General features: G+C 33.9%; 1 protein-coding gene across 1 annotated transcript in view; it reads right to left on the bottom strand.

Annotated features, from left to right (window-relative positions):
• Window positions 1-20,287, bottom strand: part of LOC129223089 (protein turtle-like) — a 64,801-nt gene extending 44,514 nt beyond the window's left edge. Inside the window, exons 1-5 of the mRNA XM_054857655.1 lie at window positions 20,284-20,287; window positions 19,781-20,116; window positions 9,658-9,773; window positions 2,736-2,889; window positions 712-999 (exon numbers count right to left, since the gene is read on the bottom strand). Of these exons, the coding sequence (XP_054713630.1) occupies window positions 712-999; window positions 2,736-2,889; window positions 9,658-9,773; window positions 19,781-20,116; window positions 20,284-20,287 (898 nt within the window). The remainder of the gene's footprint in view (window positions 1-711; window positions 1,000-2,735; window positions 2,890-9,657; window positions 9,774-19,780; window positions 20,117-20,283) is intronic.
• Window positions 20,288-21,266: the final 979 nt, after the last annotated feature.

The following is a 21,266-nucleotide window of genomic DNA, read 5'->3' as shown; positions in this document are numbered from 1 at the left end:
TTTGAAAAATGAATAACAAAACCTTTTGGTAAGGGCCTCATAGTTGTCGTGTGTGCCCCCGGATCCCACATGTCTAAAAAAGTTCCTATTCGACAGGAATAAAAGATGAGAAAAAAAAATAAGGGAGCCCCCCATTTTTTTCCTTTTTCTTTCTTTTTCTTTTTGTAGAAAAAAGAACTTTTTTCTTACATATTTTCAACTCTACGATTTCTCTGGGGCCCCTCAGAACCTCGGGGCCCCTAGGCAATTGCCTACTTTGCCTATTTATTAATTCGGCCCTGACTAAAACCGTTGCTTTTGCGTTTTGCAACGAGACATATTTTCGCTCTATCAACGTTACCAATAACGTGATGTCAACGCTTCAGAGCAACGTGATGCAACGTGATTTATGTTACTTGGGCGGTTGCACAACACATGCGAAAGAGCTATTTTTCGTTGTAATTTCATAGTCGCCCCGAGTTGAGGGGGCACTAGCCCGGACTTGCACGTGTAGTAACACCTGCTATGAATTATACAACCTCAGTAAAAGATTCTAGCTGAGCCAATGAAAAGCTAATTTCTTTACATACAGCAGGGTTTAGTAATTTATAAGAAAACAATACTGTCTGAACTAATTCTGGTTTTTCTCTGGATCAGCCTGTAAGTATTTCATTGACAGTGGTCTGCCTGCTTATGTTGAATATTTCAGTTTAAAGTAAACATTCAACTTACACTCGACGCTGAGGTAGGCGGAAGCTGTGACGGGTGCGCCGATGCCGTTGGTGACTTCGCACGTGAATTTCCCACTGTCTTCTGCAGAGGTTGGACTGATGAAAAGTGTTCCATCCCTCCTCACAACTGTCCTCGTTTCTAGCCACGACAGCTGACTGATTTCAACTCCGTTGTGGAACCAGCGGTGTGTCACGTTACTCGGCAAGGCCTTGGCTTCACAGATAAATTCCGCTCTGTCTCCTTCCAGCTTCGTGACGTTCCGAGGTGGTACCACGATTGAGGCTGGTCCTAATAAAACGAAAAGAAGTTCAGATGTTGCACAAAATCCTCATATAAATAATAGCCGATGAACGAGTAACCCGCGTATTTCAACAATGAAACTCATGCCACGGCATGATAATTTGATAATATATTTTTGTAATGTTTAACATGCAGGGAAATGCTTTATCGTGACAAGGCTGAACTGGATCAGGTAACTTAACTGCTTTACTCGATCCGGTAACTTAACTGCTTTACTGGTAAGACTGTCATTTCAGGGAAATGAAGTAACGAAAGAATGGTCAACACAATGAACGCTACCAAATGGAGTTTAGGGTTAATCCACTGGAGTTAGGGTTAAAATTTCAAGTATAAAAATATCATCAAACAGACAATTACTTAGTTCAAATGTAGAAGAGTAGAAGCAATTTTCATCCGTCATACCTTGACGGGCGACTTTCTAGTGTAGTAATATTAGGTAATCTGTTATTATTATGTTCCCGATATGCAGTTCGAAAACAATATGGAATTAAATACATAGTTCCTGCTTTTTTTCTTTTAAAAAGATTTTAGAAGTTTTGTAAGTTGTGTATTCGTGATAAGTACCAAGGAAAATATATTCAATCTCATTCTCTTCACTCATTTTGACATTTATAAATTTTCCTATGCTATTAACTACGTCCAAGTAAATATCCATCCTTCCTGTGCCAAGGATATTTAGATTTAATTTGGGGTAATTGCAAGAACCAGAACAGTGAGTAATGTTGAATTACACATCCTGGAAAACTTTTATTCATACGTAAAAGCTAGACTCGTTTTGTTATATCATCTGCTTTAACAAGAGCAATTGTACTTTTCGTTTTTCGCACCAAGTGCATATTAGATTAGTTAAATTAAGCTAAAGATTTTTATATATTATATTATTCTATATGATATGATTTTTTTTCTACATTTCAGTCACGAAATTCTTGTTTATTTAAAAGCTTTAACTAGAGCCATTTGATCTTTTACTATGTCATAATTAAAGTATGAGTAAGGGAATCACTAAAAGGAGCAATTCGTAATTTAGATGCAAGATTTTAATGCTTAGAAAATCATTTTATATCTTCTCAATTGAAGATGGAATAAATCAGTCATCAATAGTTGAATCAGTACTACTCTTCAGGTGCTGCATTGTGGCTAATACTAAGATATGACCGAGGATACACAACAGTAAGGTATCGCACAATTTTCTTTCTTGCATCCAAAACCGAATTCACACCGTCAATAAATATTAGTTATAGTTTTTGATGTGTGTCTTCTAATTTTGTATGCATACATCATATATCTATATCTTATTACTGATGCTAATATCTATTGGTACTACAATGCTTTTTGCACCACGTCCTATATGCATCATTTCAATACATCATCAAATATTAACTTTTAACTTTTAGCTCTGAATTTTAGTTTGTACTCTATCCCGAGTTTAACCTATAGTTTCAGTCTTTGTTGACCATGCATTTATTGCATTAAAAAATGAAAACACTAAAGTAAAAAAAAAAAAAGATTAAAGGTGGGGCATTTTCTTTGTTAAAACGCAGACGACGGTTCACTAAGGATAAAATAATTTGCAAAACAGTTCTTTGGAAAAAGAATTTTCGAAACTTAACAATGCAGTCGCATTTCCGAAAATAATGCAAATAGGATTCCTGCGTCTGAAGAAACAAAAACACGGATTTGGAACAGAAGCAAGAACAAGAATTCTTTACTATAAAGCGGATTACCTGCGACAATAACTTTACTCGTGGAAGTGACATTTCCTATTCTGTTTTTTGCCAAGCACATGTAATCACCAATGTCTGTCTGTCTCAGGTTACTAATCCGCAACTCTGTCGGGAGGATTTGGACTGTTCTACTTTCTTCCAACGGTGAACTGTCCTAGAAAATGGGAAAGACAAGAATGAGAGAACAGAATGGTTTCTGGATGAAATAAATTAGAAGTTTAAGAAGCGTTTAAAGCACACACTGAGGGTGTTGGATGAGGCATTGAAATGTTTCGGGTGAACTCTGCTCTGGCAGATATTTGCTCAAGAGGAAAATTACTGCTTCAATTTAAATTTCCATGTTATTTGAAACTGGATTTGTTGAAGGGAAATACAGTCGTAATTCTAACACATTTTAAGCTTTCTAAAATGATCCTTTTGATAAAGAGTTTATTACAAACAACCTTTTTAAACAGTAAATACTATCTAAGACTTTTAACATTAATTCTATTACGAGAAAAATATTTATTCTTGTACGATGCCAAAATTAGAAAAATAACGCTAAAACTGCATATTTACGTAGACACGTGTTTCTAGGCAACAAGGGACTCAATTTTCAAAGCAAAAAAAAAAAAAAGCTTATGGATGAAGAGATTTTTCGAGACTAAAAAGCCTTTTTTTTTAATGAAAAAAATTTGTGCTTACAGAGAAAAAGTCTCGGGAGAAAATTTTCGAGTAGATATCTTAGAGATTTGTGTCTCCATTATTTATGGTTAATTTTCTAAAAACTTCATCGTTACAAAAATACTCTCGATTCAGGTTCTTTTAGGAGAAAACGGAGGAGAGGCGCAGGAGCTTCGCATTTTTGGAAATTGCAACACTACTAAGGAATTATGTAATTGAACCAAAACTTTTAGGAAATAAAAAGCAAAGGACATGCAAATGATAACATATCACAGAGCGATCCTTTAATTGTAACACTATATATAATAAATTTGAGGCATAAATTTCATTCGTTTGAGAGGATTCTTTCATGGTGCTGCAATTTACACAAACAGGACTATACAGTAGAAGCACATGCAAAGATCATGAACACTTTAATCTAGTTAAAATATATTTTCTTTGAAATCTTCACTTGCAGATGATACCGAATGCAATAGTCATATTTAAAGTTTCTTTTTCCCCCCTTTACCAAAGACTCTTTTCTTTTTTCTGTTGTTCGGAGAAGCTGAGCTCATCTGAAATACTCCACGAGAGAATCCTTAGCTCCACCAGATCCTCCGTTTACAACGTCCTGGATTTTTCTTTCAAAGTGTCAGAGAGCTACCTTCCTTTTCTTTGACGATAAGTTGCGCACTGCAGTTTACAAAAAACTGTCCCTCTTCTTCAGTGTTAACTTAATGTTTTTTAAGTTTTTTTTTAAAAGCATTTCTTGTTAAGATAGACAGTCCATTCCATACTGAGGAGTTATCGTCTCTTGATTTCCTTTGTCTCTGTACCCTAATAGTACTGGGACTTTTATATGAATGTCGCGTGACGGTCACTGAAAATTCATCAAAAAGTTACAGCAACTTACGAATACCAGTTCGCGGTGACGTCACAAATTGATGTAACAGAGGAGCCTTCATAGTGTCACAAATAAATTGGTGCAGTTACGTCTAAGTGAAGTCGCCTGAAGTAGAGCCGCTATATAGATATAGGCCGACGCATGAACTTAAGTTTAGCCCTTTTGGATCGGATTTTTCATTGTTGCGGAGCTAGGGTTGCCACAGCAAAGTTTCGTCTTTCGCCAAACTTGCCGTAAATAATATTTTATTTAATAAACAATTCACGTGCAGCAATAATCGCTCGCAGTGAACAATAGCCAAACGCAATAACTCGCCAGAAAAGACAACCACTCAAACACGCGCTCCTATCCAAAATGGCTGATCTTAAGCTGATGCGCCGGTTCGTATATATAAGGCATGTCACAAATGTGTCGTGAATACTGCGCAGACGTCACAAGTCTGTCCCTTTGTGATTGTAATCAGTATCATTCGCAGTGCAGTCAGATCCATGTAACTATGTTATGACTTGTTGTGCTACGAAGTTAGTGCCTAGTATTTTTTTGGAAGATTATATTTAAATAATTTGAAGTGTATGTGAAGCGCATTTTTGTAAAGATTCGAGGCTATTTCACACTTCTAGAAGCAGAGAATTATATGTGGGTAAAAAAACTATTTACAACGCCTTTAATGTGACTAAAGACAGCTTTAAACTACACTTTTAGGACTTCGATTAGGACTGAATTTCGAAAAATTCCTCCCTATTTGTGTGCTCATAACATACTTAAGTCCAGATTTGCAGTGTTTTTTCTCCATAAAGCAAGTCTGGGAAAAGGAACAGCAGGAACGTGAACTTTCTCTTTGAAGCATCATTTCTTATTGAATAAAAAATTGATGCATGGAAAAAATATCTGTTTTCTATTTCCTTTTATGGCTGTAGACGATCGAAAGGTTACACACGTTTGAAGAGGTTTTCAGTTTAACGAAAAAGTTGAAAAAGAAAATAAATTGAGGCCGGAGAAAAAAGAAAATGTTGACTTGGAAGAGAATTTCTCCCCTGCTGCAGTTGGAAGGTGCTTCGTGCCTTTTTGATGTGCAGCATGCTTTGAAAAGTTTTGCTCTATATCAATAACCAAATTAGTGAGCTAACTTATGCTGATTTCTTCAGTTTATCTATTAACCGCAAAATGCAATATGCTGTAAAGTCTAAACTTATAAACTCGTACTTTCGGTTTGCTGTCCATTCACACCTTTTCGTTGATTGAATCAATTTGACTGATTCAATTTTGATTAATTGAGAATATTTCAAAAGTTTGTTTAATTAATTTTTACATTGGGCCAAAATGTATGAGTTTTATGAAGAAGTACTCAATATTTTTGTCACATTATCAGCGATAAATAAAAAGTAAAATGTAAGGCACCAGGAAAAAATATTATGCACCAGACATATTATTTAGCAGAGTTCATAGGAAAATTAAAACGTGGCATCTGAAAGATTCTTGTTCTGAAAGATTTAGCCGCCAAGATGGTTTTTAGTCAACTAAGCACTTTGGTGGCCCGGGTTTGTCGAACCCTTTACATTACCTGTTGTCTTTATTTTGACAATGGGTAGGATGAAAGAGCATTTTTTTTGTTTACCGAACAATAACTTCTCACTGCTTGACCTAATGTTTTATTTTTCATTTAAACGATCTAGACTCATTTCAAACATCTCAGCGTTATTAGAATTAAGTGTTTAGCAATCAATGGAAAAAACAGTTATGATAAAAAAAAGGGCGTAGAGCAAGAGACCATGAGTGCCAGACCCACGTCATAATGCAAAGGGTCAAAATTTTTGTACGTATGCACATCACAGCAGGTAAGAATGGTTCGCTATTATTTAAGCTCAGTCGCGCTGGCTTTGGAAGAGAACAGATAGCAAATAAGGTGAGTCAAAAACTGAGTCATACCATGTAAAGTGACTTCACTCGACCATCTCCGATTTCAGCGAAATTTTATAGGGGTGCAGATATGCCTTTCGATTAAATATTTTCACCCCAAGTTTGTTGCGAACCGAAGCAAAGAAAATGTTTTATACAGATAAATTACCCCAATATTAGCAATTTTAATGTGATTCTATGGTTAACTCTCTAGATATGGTCAGGTTAAATTAAAACCAAATTTATCTTTAAAAAAAACAAAAAATAAAAAAAACCCCCCATCCTCCAATTTTGTCGCCAAGTTGGCGACAAAACTTAGCGACCAAAACTTTGGTGGTATATCGACAAGTGTTATAACACCACCAAATTATAACACATTGAAATTAGTAATGATTTCCCCCCAAAAAGGTGTAAAAGATCCCCTTTGGAACATCTGAGTGCAACCAAAAAGGAAGGTGCACATCTAGACCCCACTAAGAGTGTACGTACCAAATTTCATTTTTCTAGGACATACTGTTTTTGAGTTATGCGAGACACATTCGCACATACACACATACGTACATAAGCACATACATACGTACATACAGACGTCACGAGAAAACTCGTTGTAATTAACTCGTGAATCGTCAAAATGGATATTTCGGGCATCTATACGTTCTTAAGTATACATTCACAGGTGGTCGAGTCGATAAAAAAAAAACCTTCATTCGGGGGTGAGCAAAATGGAAATTAAGGGCGTTTTTGGGTGAAATTTTTTTCGCGAATACAATACTTCTTTTTTTGTAAAAGGAAGTAAAAAGGCTCCAAAATGGCGGATCAGCTTTGTGAAACGAATTGTCATAGGAGTGTTTGGTTAGCGCGAGTTTGTGTTTAGCGCCATTCCTCCATTAGAAGCCATTTTGGAGCCCAATTTTTTCTTTTCTTTTTGAGGCATCCTAAATATTCATGATTTGTGTCTTGGAAGCTGAAACTTTGCATAGGTTAGTTTCAAAGGCATGTCTTGCACCTCTCTAAAACGTCCTTCAAATCGGAGATGGTTGGATGTGGAAAACCAGGTCACACGACATGGAATGAATCTATGAGGTTTAGTTTTTGCAACATTTTTACGTAAATTTGATACCTGTTTCCTGCCAAAGCCTGCGCTACTTAGCTTCAATAATAACGAACCTTTCTTACCTGCTGTGATGTCCTTACGTAAAATTTTTTGGACCTTTATACTATGACGTAGGTCTGGCTGGCCCTACGAGCTAACGCGACGCATCAGCTTAAGTTCAACCTTTTTGGATCGGAGAGCGTGTTTGAGTGGTTGCCTTTTCTGGCAAGTTATCGCGTTTGGTGATTTCTCACTGCGAGCAATTACTAGCGGCACGTGAATTGTTTATTAAATAAAGTATTATTTTTGGCTAATTTGGCAAAACCCGAAACTTTGCTCTGGTAACCCGACCTCCGCAACAGTAAAAAATCCGATCCAAAATGGCTAAACTTAAGCTAATGCGTCGGCCTGCATATATAGCGGCTCTAGCACTATTGGGCTCTTAGACTACCGCAACTTACTGGCATTTCATGGTTGTGGTGTGTGTAGCATTGAATAAAACTGGTGCTAGTGCTATGCCTAAGTACTACTTTCAGAATAAATAAGTTTTCCTACAGTTTTAAAAAAACTATTTCCTGTGTTGTTGTCAATTTTATTTTAAAGGTGGAGACTGTTATGATTTCTTAGAAGCAACATCTCACAAAAAAGCATCAATCACTGTTAGATTACTCCAAATGTAAGTAAAGATTGGTTTCGGCTAAACAAACTTACCTGAAAATGCAGAATATTTCTTTATAATTTTCAAATATTTGCCGAAGTTCTGTAGGATAATTTACTACCCCTTTATTTCGCTCTCGTATATTTAAGAGCACACTGTGATTTTCAGTCTTAGATTTGACATTTCAGTACGCAATTTATTTTTACAAGCTTATTAGCACAGACAAGGAGAAAAATCCTATAACATAAAGCAATTTTGTCTGATGTAGCTGGAACTTATCCAACACGTCACAAAATTATTAAATAAATTATGATTATTTCTGATTATAATCTCAAATGTCATACTCATCTGTAACGCACTCATCGGAGAAAGAGAATTTCGGGGTTTTTTCCCCCCGCAAGTGAAACTAGTCACAAAATGATGTTCGACCGATAAAAAGGGTTGGAAGAAAAAAATCTTTATTATCAAGGTGAGTAAAATAGTTATTAGGAACATTAAAAATTATAATCCTATCTTGCTTAATTTAAACGAGAATAACAAATGAACTAAGTAGATGAAAAACACTGATGTCAGGACTTTATTCATTAAAAATAAAGGATTAATTACATTGAAAAATGATGAACTTTAAAAGAAAATGGTTATAAAAACCCCATGGCACTAGACATTGAAACTTTTGAATGTAAAAAAAAGCATTTTTCTCTGAAACAGTTAACTGCGGTAGTATATGCAGAACTTGTAAAACCATCTATTTTAGTTCACTTCAGTCATTCATGCTGCTTTAAAAAACGTATATGTATAAAAGTAGTACTAAAAATACTTTCCGCTTTTAAAAAATATTTTACTTCGAGTTTTCTTTTCAATTGATTTGGTGTCTTTTATCTTTTTTTCCACTTTTCACAGAAATATTGATAAAAGTATCCTTTTCTTGATCTTTCCAAATCTTTAATTTTTAATTGCTAAATCTAACTTTTTTGATCTCTTCAGCCACTAAATCTTGCTCTTCGATAAACCTTAAGCTCATTTCTGTTACTCATTATCACTTTCATTTAACTCTCCTTCCCTCTCCCCCCCCCTATTCTTTTATTTTCTTTCTACGAACTGAAAAATAGCAGTAGTTCTACCAAGTGCAAAATTTCCATCCTAGCTTAAAATTTTAATTGTTTACAACAGTTTACTCGATAATATCTAATCACATTGCTGCTGCCCCCCTTCCACCTTTTCCATTAGTCAAAAAAACCAAAGCTGCTTGGAGGTTATCTCTCAAATTATCTCTTCGTTGGTTCATGCATGATTTTCGGAAATAAAATTCACAACGGGAGTTTTTACTAGAAGTTTATGAAGAAAGTAAATAAAGAGGGCATTGAAAATAGGAATTACTAACAAAATAAAAGGCACATTGCATGGGTCGCACTTGCCACAACTTACTTTTAAGAAGGTTCAATTTCTTCTTTTTGCATAAACAAAGTCTGTGGGCAGGATTTTCAAACAAAATTCCAATAGAACAGTTTATGAAAGTTACGATGAACATCTGTTATAAATTACTATAACTGTAATTACTTTATACATGGTTCTTTCGAAAACGTACGTAATACATGAATGACATTTACGGCTACTGGAAAAAAATGCAAACAATTTAACACTTAAAAATACGATAAATGACTGGCGTATCCCGTTATTGCTCTGAAGACTAAAAAATAGGAAATAATACGTAAAAGAAAAGTTGACTTACTTTGTACCATATGAGGGCTGGGGGAGGAGTTCCGGCTGCTTCGCATGGCAAGGATACCGACTCTCCAACTTTGACGTACACCACATCAGGGGGCTTTGTTTTAAAGTGGGGTTGCGCTGTGAAAAGAAAAAACAAAAGCAAAATGTAAATCGCCTGTCAAATTATGCACAAATTATCCCCGCAACTAAAAAAGAACATAATATCCTCTTTGAATGCTTATAACGGGCTTTTTGTCCGTATTTTTTTCAAGTGTCTCGGTTTAAAATAGTAAGGGGCCATTCATTAATTACGTAAGGGTCCCGAGGAGAGGCGGGAATCTCAACATACCCTTACTTTGGGGGAAAAGGGGGGGGGGCAAACTCACTCCTACATAATATTTTCCAAGTCGATATTTTACATTAGAAATCGCGCTGTGAAGTGTTTTGGCAGGGATCATATTTCTTTTGCGTCTGATAGGTAAAAAACGTATTAGGATGAGCTGTTACTTATTCGTTTTACAAAGAATGAATAGTATAAATGTAATAAAAGGATCGCACTATATATGGCAAGTTTTATTTTTAATTTATATCACATCATATGCAAAAAAATGTCAAAAAATCATTCAGTCTAGATTTTAACTTTTTATTAAATATTTCTTTGCAGAAAAAGGTTTAATTTAATAATAAGTGAATTTAATAACGATTCTAGTGATGTAAGATTCGCTATTTTTTTTTTATTTTGGAAAACGAAATTGAATCTTACGTAAGATAAGGGGAGGAGGGGATTTAAAAAATCTTGCGTATCCTTGCATAGAGGGAGGGGAGGGTCAAACATTGTCAAAATCAAAGTTCTTTCTATACTGTTTAAATTCAATGTATAAAAATAAGTTAGTTGGTTACAAAATTTGAAATTTCTTTATAACAGTATTAAAAAAACTAAATAATGCTAGAACCCCTTGTTTTTGGTCTTCTTCACAGCTTTTGCTTTCAATCATTCGTTTTATTTTTCAGTATTTATCAAGTTCACACTTTTTTACATCCAATTTACACCAACCATCTTTACACCGAACCGAAATTTATTTTTATAAACAAAGCAACTTTTACAGCACTAAAAGAGGAAATATCACCTAGGACACCTGAGTGGGACCGAACCCGCACCGTAAGTCTCACAGACAGGTTGGAAAGCAAGAATGTTTTACGGCTCGGCCACCAAAGCCGTTAAAAAGAGTTTATCAGCACTGCGTCGAGGCTGATTTTTACGCATGCGCTTTGAATTCTACTGACTGCAGGCGGGACTTTATACCCAAACCATAGTGCAAAGTTCTTCCAACAATTTGAGTTTAAAAAAATGATACTACACTCTCCAGAATTAGTGTAAAGTTACACCCATTAATCCTGGTAACCTTAAACATGTTTCTTACAGTGTATCTACTTTTATGAAAATGTAATTAACTTCGCGTGTGTGGTTCTATGTTTTGTGAAAGAAACTTGACAGTTGAATAAATATAAATTTGATAACGTAGAAATTTTTTAAATCCGTATGACGTTAGTAGCAGAGAAGTTATATGCTGAAAAATTTAGATACTTAAGGAAAGTGTTTTCATACCGGGAAAGGCTATCATTTTCCGAGAATGATGCGTTTTTAGAATCGGGAATTATGTGGATGGTCCAGATTTTAAAACTTATAATTTGTGAGCTACTCATCCGGGGACCTGTTTCAAAAAACAATCCAAAACAAACCTCACAGAATCGCTCTCGGAAGGAAATAGTTTCAAATGCAATTAGTTGAATTGTCCCATGTTGTACTTACTGGACAAATATTTTACTAACCGTATACTAGTTTGTTTAAAAGATTCTGAGGTAAGATTAGTTTTATTACATGAATCAAGCATTTTTGGAGATGGAAAATCCCTTAAATTTTTTTTTTGACCAAAAAGAAACAAAATTTTAACTAAAACCCAAGAGCTTTTGACATATTTTGAAAAATAATAGTCAAATCAAAGTTTGAAAGTTGAGTAAAGAAAGTTAGAAACATTTGAAGTAAGATGTCAAAATACATTACTTAATTTTAGAAACTTCAGCCCTTAACCAAGGTTGCAATGTGTTGATGTAGATGTAGCTAGTTCAAGTCTATCAGCGATTATGATAACATTTATTATTGCTGAACGTATTTTATTTACAAACAAACACAAAACTTGAAAAATCAGGAATTTTTTATCAACAAGAATCAAGAGTCAGTCAGCATACTCTACTGAAAACAAAACGTACACAAAAGCGTTATTATAGAAGTGCCGACTTTAAAACAGACGTGTTTATTTTAAGAGTGGAATGCTAATTTGTTGAAGTAGAAGGTTATAATACTTTACCGAGTATTATCGAGTACTTAATCTTAAAATAGGGGAATGTGAGGCAAAGTGAAATGGCTAAGATGCCTGAGCTTTTTCAAAATGAACAAATTGGAAATTTGTTTTGAAAATTACAGTACACAAAGAAAGAACATTGTATCTTATATTAAAACTTTCATCGAAGCATTATTTTTAATTTTTGGCAGTCATTTTGAGCCATAAAAAATAGTGAACATTTTTCACATTTTTTTTTCATGAGGCAAAGTGAAAAATGATATATTTTTATGATGAAATATTTCCTATTTGATTGTAAAAAATACTTCTGATAAAATGAATCAGTAAAGAAAAATTTGAGCTAATATATGGAAAGAAAATGAAACAGTAAACGAACAATTTAATTAATTAATTAATTAATATTTGAAAGAAAAAAAGAGTGAATGAATGAGAAAATAAGAGAATGAATGAATAAACAAGTGAATATATGAATGCGTAAGTGTTTTATTGAATGATTGAGTGAGTGAACGGAATAAGCTATTTCACTTTGCCCCATCCACTTTGCGCCACATGTACTCGATTACTTGAGCAAAATACTTAAACACAAATAAGCTTAATATTAACTAAATAAACATTGCACTGCATATTAGAAGATTTCAATTAACACTAAAAATGTTAATAACAAGAACTTTGTTATTTTATAACATAAAAAATAATTTTTGTATTTCTACAATTATTACAATAGAAGTATCATTTTTTGAAAATTGCCTGTATTATCATATGCTTTAATATTCGGTGCTATTGTTTTCTGACTAGAATAAACTACATGTGAAACTACATTGTTAAAATATTGCCAGGTAGATGGCGCTAAAAACAGAGAAAATATTTCACCTTTTTTCTTTGCCCCACATTCCCCTACTGTGTAAAAAAAATCCTTTCTACTAACACCGGGCATAAAGAAACTCATTCTTGAACAAGTAGTTCATATTTTATCTGTATGAAATTAAGTCGCTAATTTATTTATCTTTGACGCATTAAAACTTACTAGCAAGGCTTATGTTCGAAATTAGACCAGTTTTGTTAAGTGTCTCTCGCAATATAATTTGCCTATCATTCCGGTCCGTGAGCGTTCGTCTTGGAGGCGTAATACAGATATTATTAACTGTTTACTTTTAGGCAAAAATGTAGGCGTTTAATTTTAAAATAATAAATTGTAATTCGCAACTCCAACGAACTATAGGGGGCACTGAAGTCACTGTCTAATGGCGGACTTAAAAACTAAAACAAACGCACATGGTAACGAAGAAAATGCTAAAAGTGTTGTGATTTTTGTTCGTACGTATGATTTTTTCGCTTTATTCTTTTTAAATTAATTTTCAAAGTCTTGTGGATATTCTGGCCCACGTAGAAAGAAATGAGAATTCAAGAAGCATTGCTAAACGTCAAAGATTAATGCAAACTACGTAGTTCGTAGTTCTAAGCAGCTATTTCCACGATGTTGAATTCGATATTTATCAATTCTTGATAAAACTAAATAATAATTGTGGCCTGTCAAGAATAACAATTAATGCTAGAAAATTCAATATGACATTACAAATTGTTATCGAAAGAAGATGATACTTTTTTGCCTTGCTTGGCTAGCGCTTATTGTTTTCCATTTGTAGCTGAGTTATTTCTCTCGAATTCCCGAATCGGTTAATTTAAAAATTTTCTGTTTCGGTTTTTCTAATTTCTGAGTTACGATTTAATTGTGTCATGTTATGCAAATCATCAACAAAATTCTCACGGATATATGGTGGTAGTTTTCTTTTCAGTTGATTGACCATTATTTCTTTTTACTTATCGAATTCTGTAATCTTACTACCATTTTATTCCACTCATGATAAAAATTAAAAATGGTTTAACTAAAAACGCGAAATCTCGCCAAGGCTACATTGCTCGCACTATACTAAAACTATAACCCTAAACAAATTTGGCGAAACCTTTCAACTGAGAATAAAAGGAATAAAGTAAATTCTTTCTCGGTTATTCATTTTGTTCTACGATAATATAGTCAAGAAAATATTTTGCATACTGTCCATTCCAACTAAATGCTGCTGTAAAATATGGTAAGTTTAATTAATTTAAGATTAAAAAACCCCCATATTCTTACAAATTCATACAAAACAATAAAAATTTTTACCTTGTATAACGTTATCCAAGTTTGTTAATCCAGAATTTTCGCTTTCACCAATTATTAAGGAAATAATGAAAACTAACATTATTTTGAGAAGCTCGAGAATACTACTAAGGGACGAATTAATTTCTGTAGCTGAAAGCAAACTAAGACTCATCGATTGCGTTAATAATTACTCAGAACAAACTGCCTGTGTTTACGTCAACAGACACACGTGGAACGCAACGTGGCAATGTTTTAGTTTCATTTGCAGTTTTGTAAATCACCGCAAGGTAGCGTATTCGAGCGCTGGAGTTCCGAATTGCTGATTGAGCTATTTCTATGGATAAAATCTTCAACTATTGCCATTCAAAATTTTTAAAGCTTGTAGTTTTCTGTTACCAAATAGAGAATTCATGCGATAACTCACGATTAAAAATTTAATTCAAACTAGCTACGTCGCCCAGCTTTGCACGGTCCACCTCGAAAATAAAAGTTATGTCAAGTGACGCGTGTTCAACAATCAGGCTTGCAAAAAAAAAAAAAAATTCGGCAGATTTCGGAAAAATAACCAAAAAGTAAACATTTTAAATTCCCCGATTACAGGAGAAGCCTTCAAAACAAAACTCAGAATTTTATTTGCTCATATTCGAGACAAAAAATGGAAACAGATCTTTCGTCTCAATATGATTTTCTCCAAAGCTATAAATTTTAATAAAAGCATTGTTGCGGAAAGTTGAGATGAAGCACTGAATAATAATTTGAATGGAGAAAAATGGAGAATTGCCTTCGAAAAATAGGGATTTTATGTCGAAATCTAACTGTCATATTTAATAGTTTTTAATTGATATCTCCGCTAATTATTATCGGAGGTTTATGTTAAATAGCCAAACATAAAGACGAGAAGATTGCGAATCCATCGATACCTGGTTGGATGGTCAGTTCACTGTCGTTCGGGAGAAGAAACTTGGACATAGATGACTACATAGATACATAGGTACATACATAGATACATACGCTCAGTTTTTAATTATATAAGATAGGGAATAGGAAATTTGCAACACAAAAGCGCATGATAAAATAACTCAAATATTTTCAGAAAGCTATTCAAATTTAAAATAGGGTAGTCCAATCTCGGTTGGGTTTTGTAGGAGAAAGATTCGAAAATGGCACATCAGGCAGTTAAAAAGAAACTAATTGGTTGATTTCCTCCTAACATAATTTAATGGATAACAAGGTGTTGCACTTTCAAGTTTTGCAATTGCAAACAACTCCCTCCCCTTGTTTTTGATCGTAAAAATAAAGTTTGTATGTTTAAAACAAAGCATTCAATTAGCATCGTAGATATTTTAGCGATTTTGTTTTCAGCGCAGAATTGTACTTAAGCAATTTTTGCTTTTTTATAAAGAACTTTCTGCCAGTTAAAAAATAAATTATCCCCGATTTCACCTTAATTTCAGTACACGACGCATCAACATTAAATTAAATCCATAATTTGTTATTCAATTTTATTTGTTTTTACTTTTCCATAGAAAGTTCATATTACGAAGATCAATGGCCTTTATTATTGTTTTTCGTTTTAATCGAAAGAATGCAAAAGTAAATGCACGATACTTTCAGAAACTGCAACTTATCACATCAGTTGGCATACGGTACAGAAAATGTTGACTAATTGTGCAAAATACGAAGAGATTTAAAGGCATGTGTGTTTTGATTAAATGTAATGGTTTCTACATTCACTGGACACACAAAACGTTTAACCCTTAGGTTAAGGTTTTTTCTTTCATTACAACGTAAAGCAAATATTTGGGCTCCCTTTTCACTGCAAACATTTCCAGATTCAACCTTTTCTTTTCTTTGGTAGATATTTACCAGCTTAATTCTCCTTTAGAGTTAATACCGTTTCTGTAATCGAAAAAAAAAAAAAAAGTTTGACTGTTGAAGTTGGGCAATAACTTCGCGAAAATGAGTTTTAGTGGCATGTATCATTCATAATTATTTAAAAGCTTGAAAAATGCCGGTGTTTGAACTTACTATATATAAGAAATATATATATATATATTTTGAATTTTATGCAGTTTTATGTCAAAATAAATTTGCAGTTCTGCTTTCCGAAATCCTTTTCATTCAAGTAAAAAATCACGTAATTTCACCAGCTGATGATAGTTATTACTTTTGATAATCGCTGTTGGAATTACCAGCAAAACTTTGTAAATTCAATATCAACAGACACTAGTACAGACAAACGTTGCCTACATCAAATGTGTAATTGTCTAGCTTAAACATGAAAGAACATGTGAATGGTTTTTAGAAATTTCAAAACCTGATTTCTAGTAGGAACGTTTTATCATATGCGTTATGCTCGTAGTTATCACACGCTTTTGATATTTTAATAAAAATTAAATTTTGATCGAATTAATGACATGTCTAATGTTTTATCTTCTACATTCCCTTCTGCACTACTAGAAAGTAATCAACTTTTGACTACTACTAAAATTTGTATGTCTGAAGTCTAATGTTCTCGAGAACCACTGGGAGCTTAGAGTTCAACAAGGCAGCGAAAAATTCAAAACTTTACGAGAAACTCATTTTGCCCGGTCTCATCTTTGCACGTCGAGAATTAGACGAAAGTGAATGGATGTTGACGAGTGAGACGAGCAGGGAACGGAGTCTCCTCGTTTTCAACAAATGTTGTGAGCGCCGTATGCTCAAAAACAATGCATTCTTGTATTACAATACAGGTCTTTCTGAAAATGTTGGAAAATTATTACGAAATTGTGTAGCTGGTTTTCTTCGCTAATAAAATGGAAAGAGAATACACGCAATTTTATGGAGGTAAGGCAGGAAATAAAAACATAAAAAAAACTGATACCAGTGATCTTTCGCTAACGAATGCAAAATACGAATCAGTTTTAAATATATTTTTAATGACTTCCCCTTCAAGGACTGATAATGTTCTTGCTTTTTTGAAGTCATGTATTTTCCAGATGATTAAAAATAGGCGCTGACTGTCTTTGTTTGATAGTTTAGCAAAAATGTTCTTTAAGTTCTGGAAAAAATTCTGTCTCTCAATAAATTGACGAGTAATCCAAATAAAGGTACCTTACTCTTACTTAAGATGTAAGTATTTTCTCAAGATTAAAAGAGACAAAGAAATAATTTGCATCCAAAAATAGTGGAGAAGCATATGGAATCGGTTATAATTTTCTTTATAGGTGTAGCGAAAATCCTTTTTCGTTATCTAAAAGTATAGTTCAGTGTTTAGGAGCGAAGTTTTCATACCACGAATAATATTGAGGTACAGTTTTTTTTTCTAATTGGGATATGAAAACCTAAATTTTAAGCATGTGTTAAATAAATGAAAAACGTAATATGCACAGAAATACTCAATCTGAATTTAGTATGAAAACTACCGCACATCGTAACCATTTCATTTTCTAATAAATCATCTTCCCCAAAAATACCCGAAACTTGGAAGTACAGGAAGAACAAAATCGGAAAAACTGTCCTTGAAAGAACGCTTGAATTCGTTCCTTACTTTTCATTTTTGATTTCCAAATAGTAATTGACGAGAAATTCGAGCCTCTTGGGTATATTTTGAATCTTTTACTTTTGATTGAAGTTAAAAGCTCAGCTGCGATCTAAGAAGATATTTTTCAAATAAAGTAAAAAGGGGAAGAAAAGCATTAGTTCCTCTACGTTCTTTTCAACAAAGCCATCAATTGTGTGAGACAGGGTTCGTCAACCTTTGCTTTTAAGGGAGGTTGTCAAAATCTGTAAAGGTAACGAAAGAAAAAATAACTCTTCTTTTTTTTGAAATTCTTTTATCATATTTTTTGCAGACGCTAAGAAATATTGTGTCTGATTTGTATCACAAGTTTAATATTAGATTTGACAGGAACCTGAAGTGGGTTTATTGCTTCAATTTCTTTATGATGGTAAAATAAATAATTCTAAACACATGAGTAATAATGTAAAGTAATACTGTTTGAAAGATTCATTATTAAACTGGTTGGTTGCCCATTCAGAGCTAAACTAGTCTGCTTTCTCATTTTACAAGCTTCGACAAGTATCTCGATTTCGACAAATATATCTTCAGTCTTTGTTTTATTGTTTCAAACAATTCTTTAAAAATAAAATGGCCTCTTGCAAGTTTCGGTTTATTTTCACAACTATTTTATTTTCAAACTTTATTAAGTTCTAGACTTCATCTAGAAAAACATCTTAACAACGGAAGTAATATTAATAATGGAAATTAAAAACGAAAGCAAAAGTAATACAGCAGAAAAATAATTTTTTTGAAGTACAAATAAGCATTAAGAAATATACTTGTAACTAACGTATATGGGTTCCCGCTCTCATTCTTTTGAGTTATTGAAAAATATTGATTATGTAATAGCCATTCAAAGTTGTAGTGTGGCGTCCATATTTTAAATTTGGTTTCTAAATCGTGTCAGTTATAAAAAATCATTTTTAAATCCATATTTAAGTGAAGTTAAAATTATCAGCATTAAGTGATGAATAGGCAATACAAAAAATTGTCCAGAGATAAATTTTTTAATTCGATAAAATAAAATAGATACTTTAGCATTGTTAAATGTTTAAAAAATCATCATGCTGTGATGCACGACTGGGAACATAATTCTGCCACAAACGAGAATTAACATGACATCAAATACAAGATAACTCCAAAATAGAAGCATTTGGAATGAATTACTATGTCTAGAAACGGAAATTTGATTCACTATAAAGAAGGGAAATTCATAATATTCTGCATTTTTTGAAAAGGAACCGACTTCAAACAGCATTCCAATTAAACAGATCCAAAATTGAATTGACCGCCAAGTATGCAAAGACGGAAGAAACCATGTAAATAAGCATGGTATTTCAAATAATTATCAATCAATCGTATTTTGGCCAACGGAACCGTTTAATCCTTCACCCATTGGATTTTTTTCCAATCAGAGTCAAACTGTAGAAAATCGTGGAGAAATTCAATTGGTTTGCCTACGACGGCAGTAATGATTCAATTAGTTGCATAGTAACAACAGGGCTATTCAAAAAGAAGGATCAAATTTCAAACTTTCATTTCTTTTAAACTACCAAAGATGAAAGCACAATTCTAACGTTCCAGGAAAGACAAAATACGAGAATTCAATTTTTGTTTTATGCATTCAATATGAGCACGACAAGTATCAAAATGGGGTCTCATTTCTTGCCACACACAAACTAATTGGTCACAAGTTATCGAATTAACAGACTCGATAGAATTGCCGATGCCCCTGGTAATGCTTTTGTTGATGCGATCATTTGTTAAACTGACGGTGAAAACCTGGTTTAACTCTAATAATTGGTTAAATACAGTATACAAAATATACTTTTCCCTGTTGTTTCGCCATTTTGAGTACAACAGACAACCAACAGTGCCAATGAGGCAGTGATTGGAATTTCATCCCGGACTTCTCAAACTTGAAACTTTCGTCTGTCTACGAACGTCCTGGGTTGTGGAATGATGGTTCAACCTTTTGTAATTTGGAAGAAATAAATGTTCGAAATCGGATTTTTTTTTTTTTTTGAATAGCCTTGTATATAGGTTATGAAAAAAAAAATGCAGAGTTAATGTTGAATAAAATATAACTGTGTCAACTCACCATGAACATCGAGATGCACCCAAGTGCCGTTTTTGGGGGAATCCGGAGGTCTGTTGAGAAAGTACACCTTGCACTCGTACCAGCCCTGGTCGCTCTCCTGCACATTCGTGAGATTCAGCGAGGCTAACTCGTAAAGCGAAACCCTGCCTTCGTAGCCATCTCCAGAGTGGGGCGGGTATCCGTCGTACCAAATGTAGATTGGTATCTTGATACCTTGCTTCTGCCACTGGATGACGTAGGGCACGGGCTTGTTTTCCGGGAACTCGAGAGCACAGTGCAGGATCACGTCCTCCCCCAGATTTGCCGTGAAGTGCTGGGGCCCTTCTTGAGTAAAGCCTGCAATAACAATGAGATAGGGATTGTATAACAACTTTAAAAATAATAAGCCAGAAATTTTAGAGTGCCCTACTATGAGTACAATACGGTACAAATAGCACTAATCAGAATGAAATTTATGTCGCCAAAAAAGGATGTAACACACAAGTCGAAGATGGTATTCAAACCCATGACTGCATGCAGGCCGCTGTATAAGCTAGTACTTCTGACCGCTCAGCCACGAAGGCTCCCTATAACAGCATTGCCTCAAATGTTTTTGACGAATATAAATTAACTTTTCTAATTCAGACATTCAAAAACTTAAATGTGGTTCTTTGGAGTTTGGAGACACTAGGAACCACAAAACTTCATGTTTCGTTAAATTATTTTCATATTATGATCACTGGATAGACAAGAAAAAATAATCTTATTATCTACACTGTACTAAGAATATTTTATAATGTAAAGAATATTCTTATTATTATCTTTTGAGCGTCATACAAGATATAATAATGTATTCAGTAAATTACCGCCCATGAACCAAGGCTAAAATACGTGAAATACACCGCCAGCTCAGTCTTTCCCGTCGAGGACTGCAGTTTCGTGCTTATTAGTACTCATAAGCCCGGCATAGGAAAGTGACTAAGCTGGATGATGAAAACCTCTGAAGGAAGCCAAGAGTGCCAAACAAACTGGTAGCTAATATAGAATTAGCACAGACCAGACGAGTGAATATACCATGCCTTGCCATCAATCTTAGAGTTGAACCGAACCATTGCTTCGTCACTCGTCTGGTCTGTGCTAATTCTATATTAGCTACTAGTTTGTTTGGCACTCTTGGCTTCCTTAAGAGGTTTTCCATCTCCAGCTCTGTCACTTTCCTATGCTGGGCTGATGAGTGCTAATAAGCACGGAACTACAGTCCTCGGCTGGAAATGAACTGAGATCGCGGTGTATTTCACATATGATAATGCATTTAAAATGATTTTAAACTTAAGTTGTTAATTAAACTAAAATATGTTGTCTTTTTTACTTCCTGTAACTGTTCTATAACCTTAAATTCTTGACCAACTATTTAGTTATAAAAAATAATTACATAAATAAAAGAAAGCAAATAATTAGGAAAAAAATTGAAAATTAATTTTTGAATTGACTAAAGAAGAATAATAAT

This window comes from Uloborus diversus, chromosome 5 (assembly GCF_026930045.1).
Source record: "Uloborus diversus isolate 005 chromosome 5, Udiv.v.3.1, whole genome shotgun sequence".
Lineage (NCBI taxonomy): Eukaryota > Metazoa > Arthropoda > Arachnida > Araneae > Uloboridae > Uloborus > Uloborus diversus.
This window is presented reverse-complemented; position numbering and strand designations above follow the sequence as displayed.